Source organism: Cynocephalus volans, chromosome 8 (genome assembly GCF_027409185.1).
Source record: "Cynocephalus volans isolate mCynVol1 chromosome 8, mCynVol1.pri, whole genome shotgun sequence".
NCBI lineage: Eukaryota > Metazoa > Chordata > Mammalia > Dermoptera > Cynocephalidae > Cynocephalus > Cynocephalus volans.
Genome location: NC_084467.1, coordinates 68,702,648 through 68,721,301, shown reverse-complemented (window position 1 = coordinate 68,721,301; position 18,654 = coordinate 68,702,648). Strand labels below are relative to the sequence as shown.

The 18,654-nt window shown below is 32.2% G+C and overlaps 1 protein-coding gene across 2 annotated transcripts in view; it reads left to right on the top strand.

Annotated features, from left to right (window-relative positions):
* The window catches only part of ADGRL4 (adhesion G protein-coupled receptor L4), a 109,259-nt gene that overhangs the window by 68,379 nt on the left and 22,226 nt on the right, over nucleotides 1–18,654 (top strand). For both annotated transcript variants that reach the window (XM_063106098.1, XM_063106099.1), the window contains exons 4-10: nucleotides 5,342–5,491; nucleotides 6,796–6,866; nucleotides 7,787–7,966; nucleotides 8,077–8,260; nucleotides 9,374–9,490; nucleotides 13,303–13,508; nucleotides 17,309–17,482. In XM_063106098.1, the coding sequence (XP_062962168.1) occupies nucleotides 5,342–5,491; nucleotides 6,796–6,866; nucleotides 7,787–7,966; nucleotides 8,077–8,260; nucleotides 9,374–9,490; nucleotides 13,303–13,508; nucleotides 17,309–17,482 (1,082 nt within the window). The remainder of the gene's footprint in view (nucleotides 1–5,341; nucleotides 5,492–6,795; nucleotides 6,867–7,786; nucleotides 7,967–8,076; nucleotides 8,261–9,373; nucleotides 9,491–13,302; nucleotides 13,509–17,308; nucleotides 17,483–18,654) is intronic.

Sequence of the window (18,654 nt, the reverse complement as noted above, 5' to 3'; positions counted from 1 at the left end):
ATCAATAGTATAATTAATTATGATTGATAATCTACAAAATTAATAGATGAACTGAGGCCCTGAGAGTTTAATCATATAGCCAAGAGTAGATATGGGACTAGAACTCAAGACTATGTATGCAACATAGACAGGAATAAGGTCCTGCTTCTACATTACATAGTTAGATAAAAGAGAGATTTGATTAGTTGCCTAGTGAGATGTTATTAACACATAAGTTAGGAAACAATGCTCAAGGAAATTTTATCTGTAAAATATCTGTATCAAAGAAATCATCCAGTCACATGTACCTATGCTTCACAACATTCACCATAATATGTAAACAGGGAAGATTATATTCTCCTCATTTCATAGCCAAGGGAAGTTAAACTTCAGATTTGCACATTTAAGATAAATGTAGGAGTAGAATCAGTCTTACATCTAGAAAGCCACTGTTACTTCAAAAGGGTACTTAACCAGGTAGACCAGTTAAATCTGAATCATGCAAATGCAGTAGATCAAGCTTTGCAAGAGTATGAAAGATTTTAAATATGAGAAAATATTGCTATTCCTGTTGGATGATAATTTTATCTTTAACATTGCAGAATTTTTATTGGAATACAGACTTACAATGTATTCAGGAAAAAGGAATCTATGAAATTCTGCCCAGAAAACTTACAGTGCTATAGACCTCACTATTTGTTCTTCTCAAGCCTATATTCTCGTTGCTAGTCTTAGAATGTCACATAATGTGTGTATCTCACTTCTAATAGTTAAGTTCTAATTAACTAGGTCTATAAGCTTTAGTAGAAATGTTCCAGTTAGTGAAGAAGTCTAACTTGTAACATCTTAATCATTATAATTTAATACAACTTTAACTGTGCTCTGTATTCCCTAATGTCTTTTGTCTCTAGAAGACATCTGTCTTTTCATCTGATCATGTTTACTTTTAACATCCCTCAGTTCACAAAGGGGTATATTTCTTTGTTCGTGTTCCTTCAAGTAGAGAATTCCTGTATTAGAAAAAAACTGAACTACAGACACAAAACACACCACACACCAAAATGATTGAATGTCAACATTTTAAGGGGGTGTAGTATATTTTTAATTTAAGGCACTTTATCCCAGTACTCATTTCTACTGAGATCCTGTGGAATGGCCCTAAGTTTTTGTTAAATCCCTTTTTAGCTATTTGAAGTAGTCGGTAAACACAATAACTACGTTAAAACCCAATACCCACTGTTGAGTCCCTCTGTTTCTACCTGTTTTGTTTGATGGATTATTCAGTGAAAAACTCATTCTCTGGAAAAATGTTATTTCTCACCAATACTTGTTGTCCTTAAGGATTAAACTTTCTTGAGAAGCAGTGCAGCTATTCCTTTTTTCTCCAGTCCTGTAGTAATTTTCCTTGTGCACTATGATAGTCCTCAGGGAATTTAAACAGAGAACCATTAATCTATTCCCTTTTTACATTACTCTGTCACCTTGTAGTGTATTGCTTCTGATTTGAAATTTTAGTCAAACCTTAAATTTGACATGTCTGGTAATTATAGTCATTAAGAACCTCTATAAATAGAAAATGGAAGACTCCAGTTCAGGGCTAGAAATGACCCAAGCAAAATTCTTTACCTTTAGTCCATATTCAAATACCATTTTCCACAGATAAAGTAATTTTGATGCAGAAGGCTTTGGATGAGACTTAGCACTGTGCATGTTTTTCTTATCCTTGAAACCACAGTAAAACAGAACTTCAGATGCCCAGCTGCTAAGAGACCTAGTTCCAGACTAGCATTTCACAAATGAGGAAACTGACATATCCCATAGTCAAGTGACTCTCCCAAGGCCAAATGTGCAGAAGCCAAGAATCCCTTCACTTTTACCATATGCTTTAGAGCAGTGTTTATTGCTTGTAATTTTTTATGTCCTACTTGTCTTGGGTAATTTATGATAATTGTACATTCCTCTAGCTTTAAATAGTATTAAAATTGAATTTTGTCTTTGTAAATTATTTCCAGCAATTGAATTTTTATCTTTTCTTTGAAGTCTGTGAGTTAAACATTAGACAACTCTGTTACCGATAATAATTAAAAGAACGATAACCATCATATACGATCATGTTTTGAAAGAAGATTATGATAAAATACTGCTGCGTTGGTTAATTGTAGGCATGAAAAATAAGCATAACCTTATCACAGAAAAAATAGCAAATGATTTAAGGTTGTTAATGATGTGTTTGCATTTAGTGATACTGAATTACTAATATAAAGTCAAGTGATAGGTTGGTAATGGGGAAAGTAGGTCAATTATTTTAATCTGGTCCATCAATTCTAGACTGACAAATAGTTACGTAGTAGCAATTTAGCTTTCATTAAAATGGGAAAGGGTTTTTTCTTCTCTCTTTTAGAGTACTGGGGATTACTATGACAGGGCAACCTAAAAAAGACACTTCTTATGAATATGAATCTGTATCTCCAAACCTACTTATTGACAGGGCTCCTGCTATCAGTAAAACATGCAATACGAGCACAAACATTGGCCCCGATGTTTCAATTATAACATCAGATACCTAGTATATTCTAGGCAATATTCCAAACACCTTCACATATATTTTCTCATTTGTTATGAGACAGAACTCTTTTGAGTTAGGTTTTGTTTGTTAGCTTATTTGAGATATTACCCAAGGTCCCAGAGCTAATGAGTGTTAGAGTCAGGATTTGAATGAAGGTCTTTTAATAAGCAAACCTAATGCCATTTCCTGTAAGAGAGAGGAAACAGAGTAGATTTATTAGATTCAAGCCATCTAAGCCCAGTGAGAGACTGCAAGAGAAGTTAGTGTGGATCTTGCTGCAAAATAGCAGTCACGTTCATTTTGACCAAGCCAGTTTCTTCTCATTCAAGACAGGATGCTTTTTCAATGTTTTATGGTTCTCTTTATATTACTAAGTAAAAGGGGGACATGGAGTGATCTGATGAGGATAGTGGAAACTATTTTGACTACCCAGGCCCACAGCCAGTTAGGATAGTCAGACCCACCATTACTGGGGTTAAACTCTGTAACCCAGAGTGAGAAGGATATCAAATTCAGCAAGCCTCACTTCCACATTTTAGTAAAAAGTTATGGAAACAAAAGTGTAAACCAGACAACAGTTTGAAAACATTACTTTGATGGGATAATTAGTATTCTTTTATAACATTTGGAGTCTGAATATAAAAATTTGTATAACCTTAATCTTGAATGCTAGTATCTCAGGATACTACCTCATTATTTTTCCAGATGATTGCATTATCACTTGGTAAATTCAGAAACTGAAACACCTTACTTGGTCCAAGGCTGACGTGCTGGGACACCAACTAGCTGAGTGCATGGTGATGGGAGGGCTCGAACTAGAACAGAGACCCCAACAGAAACACTGAAGGGTATGGAGGAGGTGCAGGGGAAGGCTGAAACAGATTCAGTTATGAATACCGAGACTGTGTGCACTTAAGTCCAAAGCACAGGAGGGAGGCTGCAAATCGAGTTTGTAGAACCAGGGATTTTATGTTGCTCAGAGACTGGGTTTGGGATGAAGTTCTCAAGAATGTTGCATATTTAACTGGTTTTGAAAATGAGAGAAATTAACACCTCATTTACCATTATCCTTCTAAGGCATCTAAAACTATAAAGCGTGAGTATTCAAAGAACTTAATAAAATTATTGCCCATGAAATTGATTGTTCTATTAATGATACTTCATGGATCTGTTCACACCTCCACGGGGGCATTTTCCTAGTTGGGGTACAGCGTGTGTTACTTCAAGAGTTCCGCTCCAAAAAAGACTTGACTTTGCTTTAGTTCCTTTTTTTTTTTTTTTTTTTCATTTCATTGATTTCCTGAAAAATAACAACCCTAGCTGTACTATTTGGGTCCCTATGGTCTTTAGCCCAGCCTAGAATGCTGCTCTTGACAGTTCTCCATGTCACGAGAGTCAACTGCTTCTCGCCTTTATTTTCTGTCCATTTGCTTTTGTGGAGTGGTCGTTTCTGAATATACATAGAAACACGAGAAAGAGGGGCACGGCTGCTCAGCAGCACTCCTGTTGCTTGAGAAGGAGTGTACTACTCGGCTTTGTGGGTTAATACACATGGTGACTACGTAGACTGGTCAGAACAAGAGGTTTTCTAACCTTCTTTCAGATCTGGGCTTCTCGTTGTCTTTTTAAATCTGGCAACATCACCTTTCTAGCTAATGGAAATTTCTTCAAGAATCTAGCAAGAGGCTCACTGTCAATTCCAGCGTTTAGTAGTGGGAGTTCAGATGTTTTCCTGTGCCTTTATTGTGTTTTTAAATGAGAAATTAGGACCAGCTGCATGTAACATAACTCGCTAGATGACATTTTAAATTAGACTTTGATTATCCCCCCCCTTTTATAGCAAACAGTATTGTGCCACCCTATTCATTTAAAAGAGAAAATCAAATTGTAAACTTAAGATTACAGGTTCATTCGTTTATTTAACAGAAAGTATCTCTAAGATGTTAAAACTCAGCTAGGAACAAAAAAACTTTGCATTAATTTAATGTGATGATTTGGACTCTTGAATTTCTTGGAATCATTCCCTATACTGGCAGAATATTTTATACTGTATTTATAAGTTTAAGGCACATTTCACTATAGTATGTAGCATTTTAAATTAAGAATATAAGTTTTGCGAGCTTAAAACCCAGCAACCTTATTGTGGCTTCAATATACAGCTACTGAGAATCTGACTTAATTTTTTACAATTTATTACTTTACCTGTGATGATTGTGTACTAGGAACTATAATATAACCTAAGTAAAAACAGGAAGTTTGGTAACATTTTAAGGGAGTTGAATCACACATTCCACTACATCTTGCTTTTCAGGTTAACTTACATGCAAAAATGAAGCTTTGGAAAGAAAGTGGGTCACTCTTTTATCCTCCAAATTACTCTAAACTGACTTGTTACAATCAATTTAGTTTAATACTAGAAAACAAATAATTTTAAATGTATTTTTTAAATTGGGTTTTTATTAAATTAGAACTAAATGTTACATTGTCAGTGATGGAAATTACTTTGATGACTTCGTTGATGAAGCATGCTATTCGGAAAGTAATTTCAGAGGTTGGCCCATGAATAAAATTTTCCATACTCTGGCAAAGTGGATTGGCTAAATTAGAATTAAAAAATCTATGAGGCAATGTTTGCTCTTCCACTTTCCAGATGATTGGATTTTCCTTTTTCCTTGCTATTTTGTGAAATTTGAAATGAAATCACTAACCATATGTAGTACTGTTGTCGACAAGGTAGCAACTATATGAGCAGTAAATTAAAAAAAATTTTTTTAATAATTTTTCAAATATTTCCAGATATAGATGAGTGCAGTGAATCAGTTGTCTGTGGTGATCATGCAGTATGTGAAAATGTGAACGGTGGATATAACTGCTCCTGCAAGGAAGGTTATCAGACATCCACAGGAAAATCACACTTCACACCTAAGGATGGCACTTACTGTCAAGGTAAATTATACTGTTAAATTTTATGTATTATGAGAGAGTGGGAGAAAATTTTTGCTAACTATGCATCCAGCAAGGGATTAATATCCACAATATAGAAGGAACTCAAGCAATTACACAGTAAAAAAACAAATAACTCAATTAAAAAATGGGCAAAGGAACTGGATAGATATTTTTCAAAAGAATGCATACAAATGGCCAACAGGTACATGAAAAAATGCCCGACATCACTAGTCATCAAGGAAATGCAAATTAAAACCACACTGAGATTTCATCTCACCCCAGTTAGACTGGCTATAATCAAAAAGACAGAGAATAACACATGCTGGTGAGGATGCAGAGAGAAGGGAATACTCCTACATGTTGGTGGGATGGTAAATCAATACAACCACTAAGGAAAACAGTATGGAGGTTTCTCAGACAACTACAGACAGATCTTCCATATGATCCAGTAATCCCACTTCTGAGTACATACCCAAAGGAATGGAAATCATCATGTCAAATGGATACCTGCACTCCAATGTTCATTGCAACTCTGTTTACAATAGCCAAGATATGGAACCAATTTAAATGTCCATCAGTGGACGATTGGATGAGGAAAATGTTGTGTATATACACCATGTAATACTACTCTGCCATAAAAAAGAATGAAATTCTTCCATTAGCAACAATATGGATGAGCTTGGAGAAACTTATGTTGAGTGAAACAAGAAAAGCACAGAGGGATAAGTACCACATGTGCTCACTCACATGTGGGAGCTAAGAGAGAAAGAAGGAAGGAAAGAAAGACCACAGTGGTGTGTTGGACTTGCAGAGGGAGAGAGCATACCTCAGGATACAAAATGGAGTGGGGGAAAGGTGGAATAGGAAGGGAGGTTGAGGATAATGGGGTGGGGAACATGGGGTATCATTGTAATTTGTGGTAATGGGTATGCTGTCTGTATGGATCTGGCCATATCTCGGGCATTGAGTGGTGACAATCAGCTTTGTATCTCATGAATATTCATAACCAATAAAAAAATTATGTATTATCAAAGAACTATATAAAATATGTACTACATAATTGTGAAGTATAAAAGAGCTGCACCTTCCCAAAAATGTGCCAGCATTCCTTTATTTTCTATAAAATAAGCTAAAAAGTGGGGGGAGGGGCATGGTTGTATTTAATGGAAGATGTAGACATGTTTTATATAGTTAACATATCCTGGGTCCCTTAAAACTACTTTCTCCCATTTTCTGTAAAATATAGTATATTCCAAAACTGAAAAGAAAGTCCTGTTATCATAATCTATTTTCTTTTTCTACAGAGAATGTGAATGCAAACTGCCATTTAGATAATGCCTGCACTGCTACAAATATTAATAAAACTTTAACAAAAGTAAGTAGACTAGTTGAGTTAAATATTTCACTTTGACATTTTGGTTTCAGTTAAAGTGCTTTAAATATCACATTTCAGGAAGAGTAGCTAGCAGTTGAACTTCATGTAGAGTTGAAACTGTTTACACATAGAGATCCAAGTACTACATTTGCATCACAGATAGGATTAATTTGAAAATCCCCAGAGTATTGAAAAAAGACTTTTACATATTAAATTTATGTTACTTCCTCATTATTTGGTATACTGAAAAATTCTTTTCCACATGTAAAGAAAATTGATGAATAAAATAGTAAAATGTGCTTTGACTCCAGACCCATTCCCTCATGTTAAGGAGATGTAATTTAATGCAACTAGATTTTGTACTTCAAAGTGAATATTTCAAAGAGCAAATAAAGTAGGACATTCATAAAATTATCATCATGTGATTGAAAATGTGAACTTCAACATGAGTAATCAAATATCAGCGAAAGCAAATTTCCATTTAATCACATTGTAAAGAATTTTCTTTGGTTGATTAAAATCTAATTCAAATTATTAAGTTATAATTTATTACTTAGGATATCAATATTTATAAGTACTAAAGAGCTTAACTCTTAGGGTAGACTCATTGGCTAGGATATAATTCTATATTGAATAAGTAGTATTCTAAAAGCTAATTTTTTAAAATATTATCACTTCAAGCATGCTCTGTTTCTTTTCTAAAGTAACTTCTATCCTTTTTAAGTTATTTGCTAATCTTTTGTAAATAAATTCAGGTTTTAGTGCTGCATGCTATGGTTTAGGTTTATTCTGATATTTAACTATAGAACAAGAAAATCAACCTCAGATTAAATTTAACATACAAGTTTTACTATTGAAAAGCTCCAAAAGAACTCTAAATCATTTGTTTTGTTTTTTTTTCTGGACTCATTTTTGCTCAGATTAGACCCATAGAAGAACCTATGGCTTTACTACAAGAAGTCTACAGAAATACTCTGACAGATCTTTCACCAGTGGATATAATTACATATATAGAAATATTAGCTGAATCATCCCCATTACTAGCTTACGTGAATAACACTATCTCAGCTAAGGACACCCTTTCTAATTCAACTCTTACTGTAAGTATATTAAGCTTTAACTCAACATAATTGAGCCTTAAATTTTTCCTCACATCTGTGATTAGTTGTAGGATTCCAACATTTTTAAAAGATACTTTTTTTTCGAATAGGAATTTGTAAAAACGTTGAATAATTTTGTTCAAAAGGATACATTTACAGTCTGGGACAAGTTATCTGCAAATCATAGGATAACTCATCTTACAAAACTGATGCACACTGCTGAACAAGCTACCTTAAGGATATCTCAGAACTTGCAAAAGACCACTCAGTTTGATACTAATTCAAGTGACATAGGTAAGAAGCGAAGGCCAATTTTAAAGCTATAGTTTTTCCCAGACAAGCTATTTTCAAAGGGGGAGGGTGGGTATTTAAAATATTGTTGATTTAATCAGTCATAGTTTTATCAATGTAAAAATGAATGGCGATGCATATTACAAGAGAAATATGAATGAAGTACTAGTAAAAAGTATGAAGGTATAAGTACTGCCTCATTCCTATCATGTTTACTTTTTCCTATTCCTGAACTGTTTTAACAGTTAAATGCTCAGAGTACATTATCCTCTTGTCATTTTGAATCAGTCAACTCATGACTTGTTAGAATCTAGCTTGACTTTACATAAGATTTTATGGGTGTAGTATATTTAAATTTCTTTTTAGGAATCCTCTGCCTTTTCATAATATGAAGCAATCAACATAGTAAATTAGAATGTTTCTTGCTTCATGCAATTTCATACTAAAAGCATTCAGAATCTTGGGTCAAACTGAGGATGCCTATGAAGTTGTTCTGAGTAAACAAACAAGGTACATTTTCTGAAATAATCATTGCATATATCTTTACTGCATTCTCTGGGTGGCATCCTGCTATGCAACAGTAAATATACAAAAATCATTATCTCATCAGGATTTACCACTTACTCAATATTAATGCTGCAAGCATTGTGATTAATATATAGGTGTCCTACATTTCTATGATATTTCTGCATCGAAAGGTGAAAATACACCATGTAAGGGAATTATCACTCAAGAATTTAATTAAATCACCATTTAAATATTAAGTTATATTAAAGATACTATACTATAAGACATTTTAGTTCTATGTCTTAGCTTTATAAATTATGATTTATATCTTTCTTGAGTGTATACATATTTTATCTTTTATTTAATTCAATAAAGATTAAATTAAACCATGAGTGCTATAGTGAAATAAAAAAATTAAAATTTGAGTCATATTTTAAGATATAAACTGTCCGAACATGTTCAGAATATGTTCATTCTATTTGATTTGCCATAAATAAGAAGTTAAAATACAATAATGATGGATAAAATTGTAAATAATTAAATATATTGATTATGTATATTGATTAAACTAATTTTGGAGAATTTACGATTTTCATGATTTTGTTTCAGCTCTCAAAGTTTTCTTTTTTGATTCATATCACATGAAACATATTCATCCCCATATGACTGTGAATGGAGATTATATAAAGATATTTCCAAAGAGAAAAGCTGCATATGATTCAGATGGTAAGACTTTAAGAATCTTATGTAAAATATGCTAATGAATTTGCAATAAACACTTATAATGCAGTTGATTATATTCTGTGCATATAGAGCATTCATGGTTTCCTATTAAAAATTTGATGGTTCTGTACAGAGTATTCATATTTGTACATGAGATTTTCATTCTTATATACGTAATTGGGGAGAATTTCAGCTGATAATATCTGTCCTTCTCTTACCTCTAACCTCTGTAATGTTCTGATATTTCTGAGATTCTAATGAAAATATATACAAAAGGCTTCTGATTTTACTACTACTTTTGCAGCAAAGATGCTATAATTTACATAGAGTTCTTTTAATATTTCTTCCTCAGTAATCCTTCATATTGTTCATCATGAGACTGAATTTTTGATTATCTGAGGAAGAAAAATAGAGATTTTTTTTAAACAAAGTTATTGTTTTAGCCTAGATTTCACTTTCCATTTGTCATTTCTTAGTCTTTGTACAAAAAAACTCTTCAACTAAACTAAAGGCAGCATTTTTAAAAAAAATTGAATCAGAGAATGCTAGTACTAGCAGGCAACTTAATGATTATTTAGCTTAAGAGCCTTCTTTATAAATAATGGAATGAAGATGCAAAGTTAGCAGATTTGACTCCGTGCACATCAGCAGACAGTACAGGACCAATACTAGAGGAAAGAGAGTTAACACAGAAATCAGCCCTTCCTAAAAAGAAATCTTTTTCCTTGTCATCTAAGAAGAGTCAAGCAAGTTGCCTGACACTTAGAAAAATCTGTGCTAATAGAATTTTTGTTGTTATTCTCATATAGGTAAAAATATATTACCTAGGAAAAACATGAATTGTAATATTTTCTTAAAGAATGTATGTATGGTCATAAATACAAATGAAAAATATAAACAACAACAAACATATAGTATTATGTATAGACACTGTTTCATAAAAGGATGTGTTTTCTTTAAGTTAAAAATATTCTGCATATTCACTCTCAGAAGAATGTCCTTTTTATTTTTTTACTGCACTGATGTGACATTTTTTCTAATCCATCAATATTATTCTCTCCATTCTTGTCATTTTCTATACAAAAGTTAAGAAATAGGTGGTCACAAACAAAGCAAAAGTAACTAAGTCATATTACTATTGAACTTTTGGCTCTTAACCTATCTTATCCTATTATATCTTATTCTAATTAACCAAGAATACGTATAATGCTTGGGAGGAAAACCAAAAAACATTTTAAATGGTTGAAATTTCAAAGACAATTTAAGTAGTGTTCAGAAGTTGGGAGGAAAAAAACATTGAAAATACCTATTATAGTGACAGATGATTAAATTGTCATGGAATTAATCTCTCAAAAAGATTCTGTATAGTAGCTTTGTTATATTTAATGATCATGCATACAAACTAACATTTGAAAGGGACAGTAATATCAGCTCTCGATAAAGCACAGTAAGAAAATGTATTTTTCTCAAGGTTGGATATTAAAAATAAGGACAAATCTAACAGACTTTCAAATTCTCTCAATGATGTCTGCATGTGATTATTCATTTACTGAAAAAATTCATTAATAAAATACGTATATTATTTTAAACTGCACATTTTCATTAGGAAAATAAAGAAGGTCTGTGCAGCAGAGGTGGATTTTTAATCTTTTTTATAGACTGAATATTAGAAGGGTAAGCAGGAGCAGTTGAGAATAGCAGAACAAGATCGAATGCAATAAACTATGATTCTATGATAAAAAGATAATAGACTTTTGTTGAGAGATTCCACATATTTGTTTTTAAATTACTTATATAGTGGGACAGTATTTAGATGACAAAATAAAGCAGCATATGAAACCTTACTGAGATGGTGTTTTTAGTTATTCTCAAGAGAAAGTAGCATAAAGCAATTTCAGAACAATGATTCTCTAACAGGTTAATTGCATAGCATATGTGGGCAAAAATTTATCTTGGAATTTAAAACCATAACTCCTACCACCCTGATAGTTTCCCAGCAGTCTGGAGTGCAACTCCTAATTGGACCATAGTAACAAAATTTATTAATTTTATTCGAAAGAAATAGAAGTAACTAAACGACATAGATAGGGATAAGGAAGAAGAGCTGCAGAATGGGAATCATCTAACAAATGTATATAAATAATAATTCTGAGGTAAAGTCTCCAGAACTTACACTTATTTGCACTAATTAGATGCTCAATTGTATATTCTATTTATGGAATTAAAGGCTGCATCCTGTTCTTTGTTAAGATATGGTAATGTTAACAGATATTAGAAAGATCATAGGACAAAAAAGACTGGAATAAAAATTGTAAAGAAGAAAAATGAGGAAGAATGGATGGATGATGATTTAGTAGGAAATGTCCTATTCTTTTCAAATGATTCCAAGTTTTTAGTACTTTTCATTAGTGAATGAACCCCTAATTTTTGATAGATGGCACATACAGATTTGGTAAGGTAAGAGGTTTAAAGCTAAATCAGGCCTGGAGTTAGTGAGAAATCATGAGAATTGGAAGAAGTTCGCATTGATGAGAATGCACAAATACTACAACAGTATTCATAAAAGGTGTGAAAAGGGATTTTCGAGCATTCTGTGCCGCCCTCCTCCACCCAAAGTCAAAAATTGATGTTAAATAAATATTTTCCTTTAGAAAAGGTAGCAGTAATTAATACATTTTAAAAATTCATCTTACCTTTTTGATTCTTCATTTGACTTTGGACCATCCCCTACTATGACCCCTGAGAAGTCACCATCTCATAAACTGGTTCATCAACTGGACCAGGCCACCTTGACCCAAAAGGTTTCCGGGTCCTGCTTCCAGCCCTGGTCTGTCCATAGCAAAGGCTGGGGTAGTTGTCATCTCTTGGAGTCATAATTTCACTAGCCCAACCATGTTATACTAACATCCATTTCTTTCTTTGCTATAAGTTTTCTAAGTTGGCAGTTCAGAAAAATGCTGTAAGCAATGCAAGGTTCTTAGTAACCTCTGCCGCAGTGCCTTGTTAGATTAAGATACATGAATGACAATACACTTAGGGAACTTCTAGCTCACATAATCATATCAAAAGAACACTATTTATTATGGAGATTTCCAATTTTGATAAGAGTCCCTTGTTTTTGATGATACTATCAACTTTGTATTTATGACTTTGTAGTAATAAGTTATGTTGATGCATTGCATTTGGGGAGTGTCAGTGGCACGGATAAATGACTGTCTCTCATATTTAACAAATGTGTGGATTCTCTTAACAAAAGTCTGCTATCTTTTTATTATAAAACCATAGTTTTCTACCCTGACACTATATAAGTATATGTCACCAATATTAAACAGGAAGCATTTCAGTGGACATAAGGTTGAACTCAGTAGTATGTCACAACTTGTTCAGTTAAAAATTTTCCTAATTCTATAAGCCTGTGATCATTTTCTCCTAATAGCTCTCCAATTTATATATTTGCACATGAAAGTAATAACTCAAAATTTTATCTTTTAAGTGGTTACAATTCACACCTCGGTTCTTAGGATTTGGACATGAATTTATCTAGGACTATTTTTCTCTTAAAAATATAGTTTGTAGAAAGGGGATGCTACAGTTCATGACCGTTTTTGGATTCATAGAGGTCAGAGAATATAAGTCATAATAGGGTTTGATGATGTAGTCATGGGCTTATTGTGGCCCACTCTTCAGTGCATGTGTAATTCATATGACTCCCTTAGAGTAAAATTTGTGTCTGTTCAATTACTATGTTTATTTTAAGAGCCTGAGTACAATTTTGTTTTATAAGAATTCATTAAGTATACTTATTTGATTGATAGGCAATGTTGCAGTTGCATTTTTATACTATAAGAGTATTGGTCCCTTGCTTTCATCATCTGACAATTTATTATTGGAACCTCAAGATTATGGTAACTCTGAAGAGGAGGAAAGAGTCATCTCTTCAGTAATTTCAGTCTCGATTAACTCAAGCCCACCAACATTGTATGAACTTGAAAAAGTAACATTTACTTTAAGTCACATAAAGGTAAGTTGTTTTCTGGTGGTGGTTAGTTATGATTGTGCTGTATTCATAGAAGTGGACTTTTCTGTGTGTTTGTCACTTCAATTATATGTGAGTTCTTGAGTTTAAAAATACAGATTCAAAATTACAGTAGAAGAGTAAAGTGTTTTCAACTAATTTTTCTATAAAATATTTTTGTACTTTCAGTGCTCTTTAAACTTTCCAGTCACTACCAAAGAATTCACATATCTGACTCTCTGAAATTAAGATATATTTTAGTTCTATTTTTAAGTATGCTTGATTTTGGAAGTTTCTATATGTTCAGGGAATGAGTTACAAAAAAGTATCACAGTCAATGAGGTAAATATCACTTGTCTAATAAGGGACGTGTTTGGTTAGCACTTGTCATTTAAAATAATATTTGCAGGGATTTGGGTGTTGATTAAAATACATCATATAGAAGTTTACAATATTTCATAAAGAAATTAGTAAAGACCATTTTACTCTTTTATTTTGAATTCTAAATCATTTTTCAAACATATAATTAAATCTTTACAATAAAAAACATGATTAGAACTAACCAAGTATTTAGTTATTTTAGTTAAAAATGAATGGGCAAACTCAAAATGATAGATTGCTTGCTACCTTTTCACAGTTGATAATTTCAGTTCTGGTATATGGTTGAAGTACCTCTGAAGCTCCATATGGAGAACCTTGAAGCTGGCCAATTATATGTGCATATTTACAGTGGGTAAGGGAGACTTTCTAAACAAAAAGAATATGTATACTTGCACACAATACAAATGTGTCACTGTTAAATAAAGGCATTTAATGTAGAAAGAAACTAAATGCAAGTAAATAATATCTCAGACCTAAACGATGACAAGCATAATGTTGAGAGAAAAAGATATGAAGTAAAATGTTCAAAAAAGTGGAAACTCATCTACTGTGGAGGACACCAAGTTGGATCACCGCGTGGGATATGGGAGATGTGAGATACCCACCTCCTTTTCCAGTTTTGGAAATTTTTATATTGAAGTGATTTCAAACATGAAGAAAGTTGCAAAAATAAAAAAAAAATAAAAAAAAATAAAAAAATTTTAAAAAAGTGGAAACTATTGGTGATTGTCATTTTTTGGATTCCAGATTTAGGACTCCCTTGAAGATTTCTTGTAGGGCTGGTCTCAACTTAGATTTATTTTTCAGATGCTAAATGCAAAAGACCTTTTTAACACTAGAAACCAAATATTGTTCTTTTACACGGTCTGATGCTTTTCTAGTTTTTATCAGTGGAACGTTTTGGCAGCTGAAGAGTTGCCAGTGGCAACCCACCTCACCAATCCCTGCTTGACAAAGAAAAAAAAAAGCACATTTAAACAAGAACTCTCCACAAAAGAAGCTATCTTATACATAACATCTTTAGTGTCCTGATTCCCAAATAATGTATCTGTGACTTGACCAACTAATGCATACATCTACATTACCTCAGAGGAATAATAATTGTAGTTATAATAACTGATGATAATAATAAGGACAGCAACCAGTATTTATATGGTACTTAGGCTGGACCAGGCAGTATTCTAAGTTATTTACTTTGAAAGAACTCATTTCGACCTCACGAGAACCATATGTGGTATATACTATTATCACCATTTTATACCTAAGGAAATTGAGACTCTGAGAGATTAATTAATTTGCTTATGGTCACTCAGCAATCAACTGATAGAAGAAGGTTTCAGTCACATGCAGTCTTCTTCCAGAACCCATGCTCTCAACAACTGTGATACTTTGCCCAATCTGTCCTCTGAATCCCTACCCAGCCTATCTCCCAAGCCAGTGTCTCAGCTAATAAATATATTCAAGTTTCTGGTTTCTTACAAAAAAAAAGGAAAATCCTTCTCCTTTAGCCTGTATCTTCTTCAACCAAAATTCAATAATTCCTCTTATTTTCAGTTTCTAAAAAAATAGGCATTATCTACTAACTTCCATCTATGGAAGACTCAGATTTAGTTTTCTTACATCCATCTTCCTCTTCAATCTATATACTCTTCCAACCACCCATCTTCCCATGCTTACTTCCAATTTTTGGTAAAATCAGTTTTCAATGTGTATGGTATTATTATTTGTTATGTGTTAATCACAACTGAATCACAAATCTGAATCATTTTCCAGTTGCTAATAAATTCCTCTATTTTCATTTGCTTATATTTCTGTTTATCCATTACTAACTTGTCTTCAAAACAGTACTACATATCTCCTCTCAAAACATTTATGTACCTAGATTATCTATTGGCTAATTTCTTGTCTTGGAGACATCCTTCTCAAGCTTCTATAAACTTGATTCCATCTGGGTGTCTACTCTTTGGCCTGCTGCTCAGCTATCAGCCAGGGCATGCCTTTCACCATCAGCCTTGACATAACCATTCACCTCTCTCATGTGTCCTATTCCATGTTTTCTCGAGCCAATGTCATCTACTTCCTTAGTTCGTTTATGTATTGTGGTGGCATGTTCTCCAATGGCTGCTTGAGAATAGAAGTTTGGAAGATCAATTTTTTGATCTTCAAAACCCTTGAATTATTAGGTTTTATATAAATACATATATGTATATACACACACTATTACATATGTGTGTATATGTATGTGTGTGTGTAAATATACATACTTACACATACACCTTACTATACTTGTTAGATAAATACAATTGTATAGAGTTATAAACTGCATATATTTTATAATTTTTGAACCCTTTCATTTTCAGGTTTTATATAAATGCATACATATACACACACTATCATATATGCAATATATATACCATTTATATAACTAATACATATATACACACAATCATATACGTATGATATATACCCTTATACTTGTTAGATAAATCCCATGGTATAGACTATATATATTTATATAAACTATAAATTATTTATATAAATTATTTATATTTTATACAGCTTATAAAATATAAATATAATTAGAAAAAATAATTATATTTTTTCTAATTATATAAACTATACATTATTTATAGTTTATAAACTGTATATATTTTTTCCATAGAATTTTATAGACCTTGCTAAAATGTTGTCTATGTGATCTAGCCCTTGTCTATCTCTGATTGTGTCTTTACTATTTTTTACCACACTCATTCTACTCTAACTTACCTGGTTTCTAGATGTTTCTGGAAGACCCCTATTCGGTCTCACTTCAGAACTTTTCCATTGCCATTCCACCTGTATGGAACCCTCTGTTCCCAAGTCTACAGGGCTCATCCTTACTTCATTGAAGTATCTGCTTAAATGTCATCTCCTAGGAAAGGCCTCCTCAGACCACCCTCTGTACCACTTTCTTTCTTATTTCCTTGGTTTATTTTCTCATTTAATAATTTTTCATTTCCAACAGAATTTAAGGTCAACAATGCAAATGCTTTTTTCAGCTTCTAAAAACTTTTTGTTCAGTGTTGTATTTTTACTACTTGAATCAGTAACAAATATCTAGTAAATACTTAATAAACATTTATTAAATAAAATACATATGATAATTATGTGTCATGAACTGCTCTAAATGACCTATACATGATCTCATTTAATAAGGAAAATTATCACAACTTTGTGACACCGTTTTGATAAAATGCAACATTGTTGCAATTTAAATTTCAATTTTTCCACATAATAGCAGCTTTCATTTGTTGGAATTTATTTTATGTTTCATTTATTAGGCATTATTTTAATCATACTACTGGTATTTTAAATATGACAAAAGTAATACTATATGTGCAGCTTTTTCTCTTTTTTTTTCCATCAGTAAAATGACTCTTTTTTAGACCATAGGTAAGTATAGGAGTCTGTGTGCATTTTGGAACTATTCACCTGATACCATGAACGGCAGATGGTCTTCAGAGGGCTGTGAACTGACGTATTCCAATGAGACCCACACCTCATGCTGCTGTAATCACCTGACACATTTTGCAATTTTGATGTCTTCTGATCATTCCATTGTGAGACAATTTTCCACTTCATATTTATAAATATGCCTACCTATGTTCCTTTTTCTATTTTTTCCCCATGTCATTCAAGAAAATAATTAATCTTTATATGTTTTTACATGTTTCTGTTAGAAATGTTATATTTAATATGTGATAAAATCCCAAAGTTATCTTTTTTTTAGTCTTTGTCTTCCTACCTGCCTTCTAGAACATATCTAGTATGGATTTTAGATTATTTCTAGCCCAGGACTTATCTACACTGAAATATCTAGTGGATTACACTTTAAATGAAATATCCATCCATTGACTCTTAGTTTTTTAATGCTGCTTTCAAGAGCCATTTACCTATTTTAATGTAGCATGGAATTTAAGGGACTTTGCCTTTGTATTGAAAGTTTATTTTTACCAATGACAAAATGCCAAAAATATTTGACACCTGGTCAATAAGTATTAGCACATTTATAATCAATATCATGTTTTTAGCAATATAGAACCCCACAAGATTTCAAACATGAAAAAATCTCCATAAGATGAATACCTTCATAATATGTATTTTTACATTAGTAACATCTTACATTCTATAATTATTCTGTCATTTCTTATTTTACATTTCTGTATCATAATCTTCGTTAGATTACAGGTTTATTTCCATATATTCTTAGAATCCATTATCTTTAAGTATATGAAGTAGCCAAATAAATCTACCTAAACATAATATCAGTAATAAAGATCATTTTTTTCTGGATGTTAACTAAGAAAGAAGTCTCTATTCTGTATATAAAAATAAATATTCATCTAATTAGAATAAAACTATTTCCCATTTCAAAGTCTCTGAATACTATTTTGATATTCCATATTCAGCATTTCTAATACCTTTGTTTAATGTGTTTTAGATGACACACTGCATAGAAATAAGACTAGGACTTACCACTGATAAATCCATTTAAATTAACCATTTTCACATTACAATAATGAATTGCTTTTCTAATGACATGAAACTGATGATGATAACATTGTTCAACCATATACTAATAAATGCTATGCCTAGAAAAAAAAAATCACTAATGGCAAAACTGTTAAAGTGGTACATGATTTATATCAGATTCACCTGGACATTGAGGATTTTCAAAAGTACAAAATTTTTCTCATCTAAATGCACATTTATATTTTTACATCTTATGAAC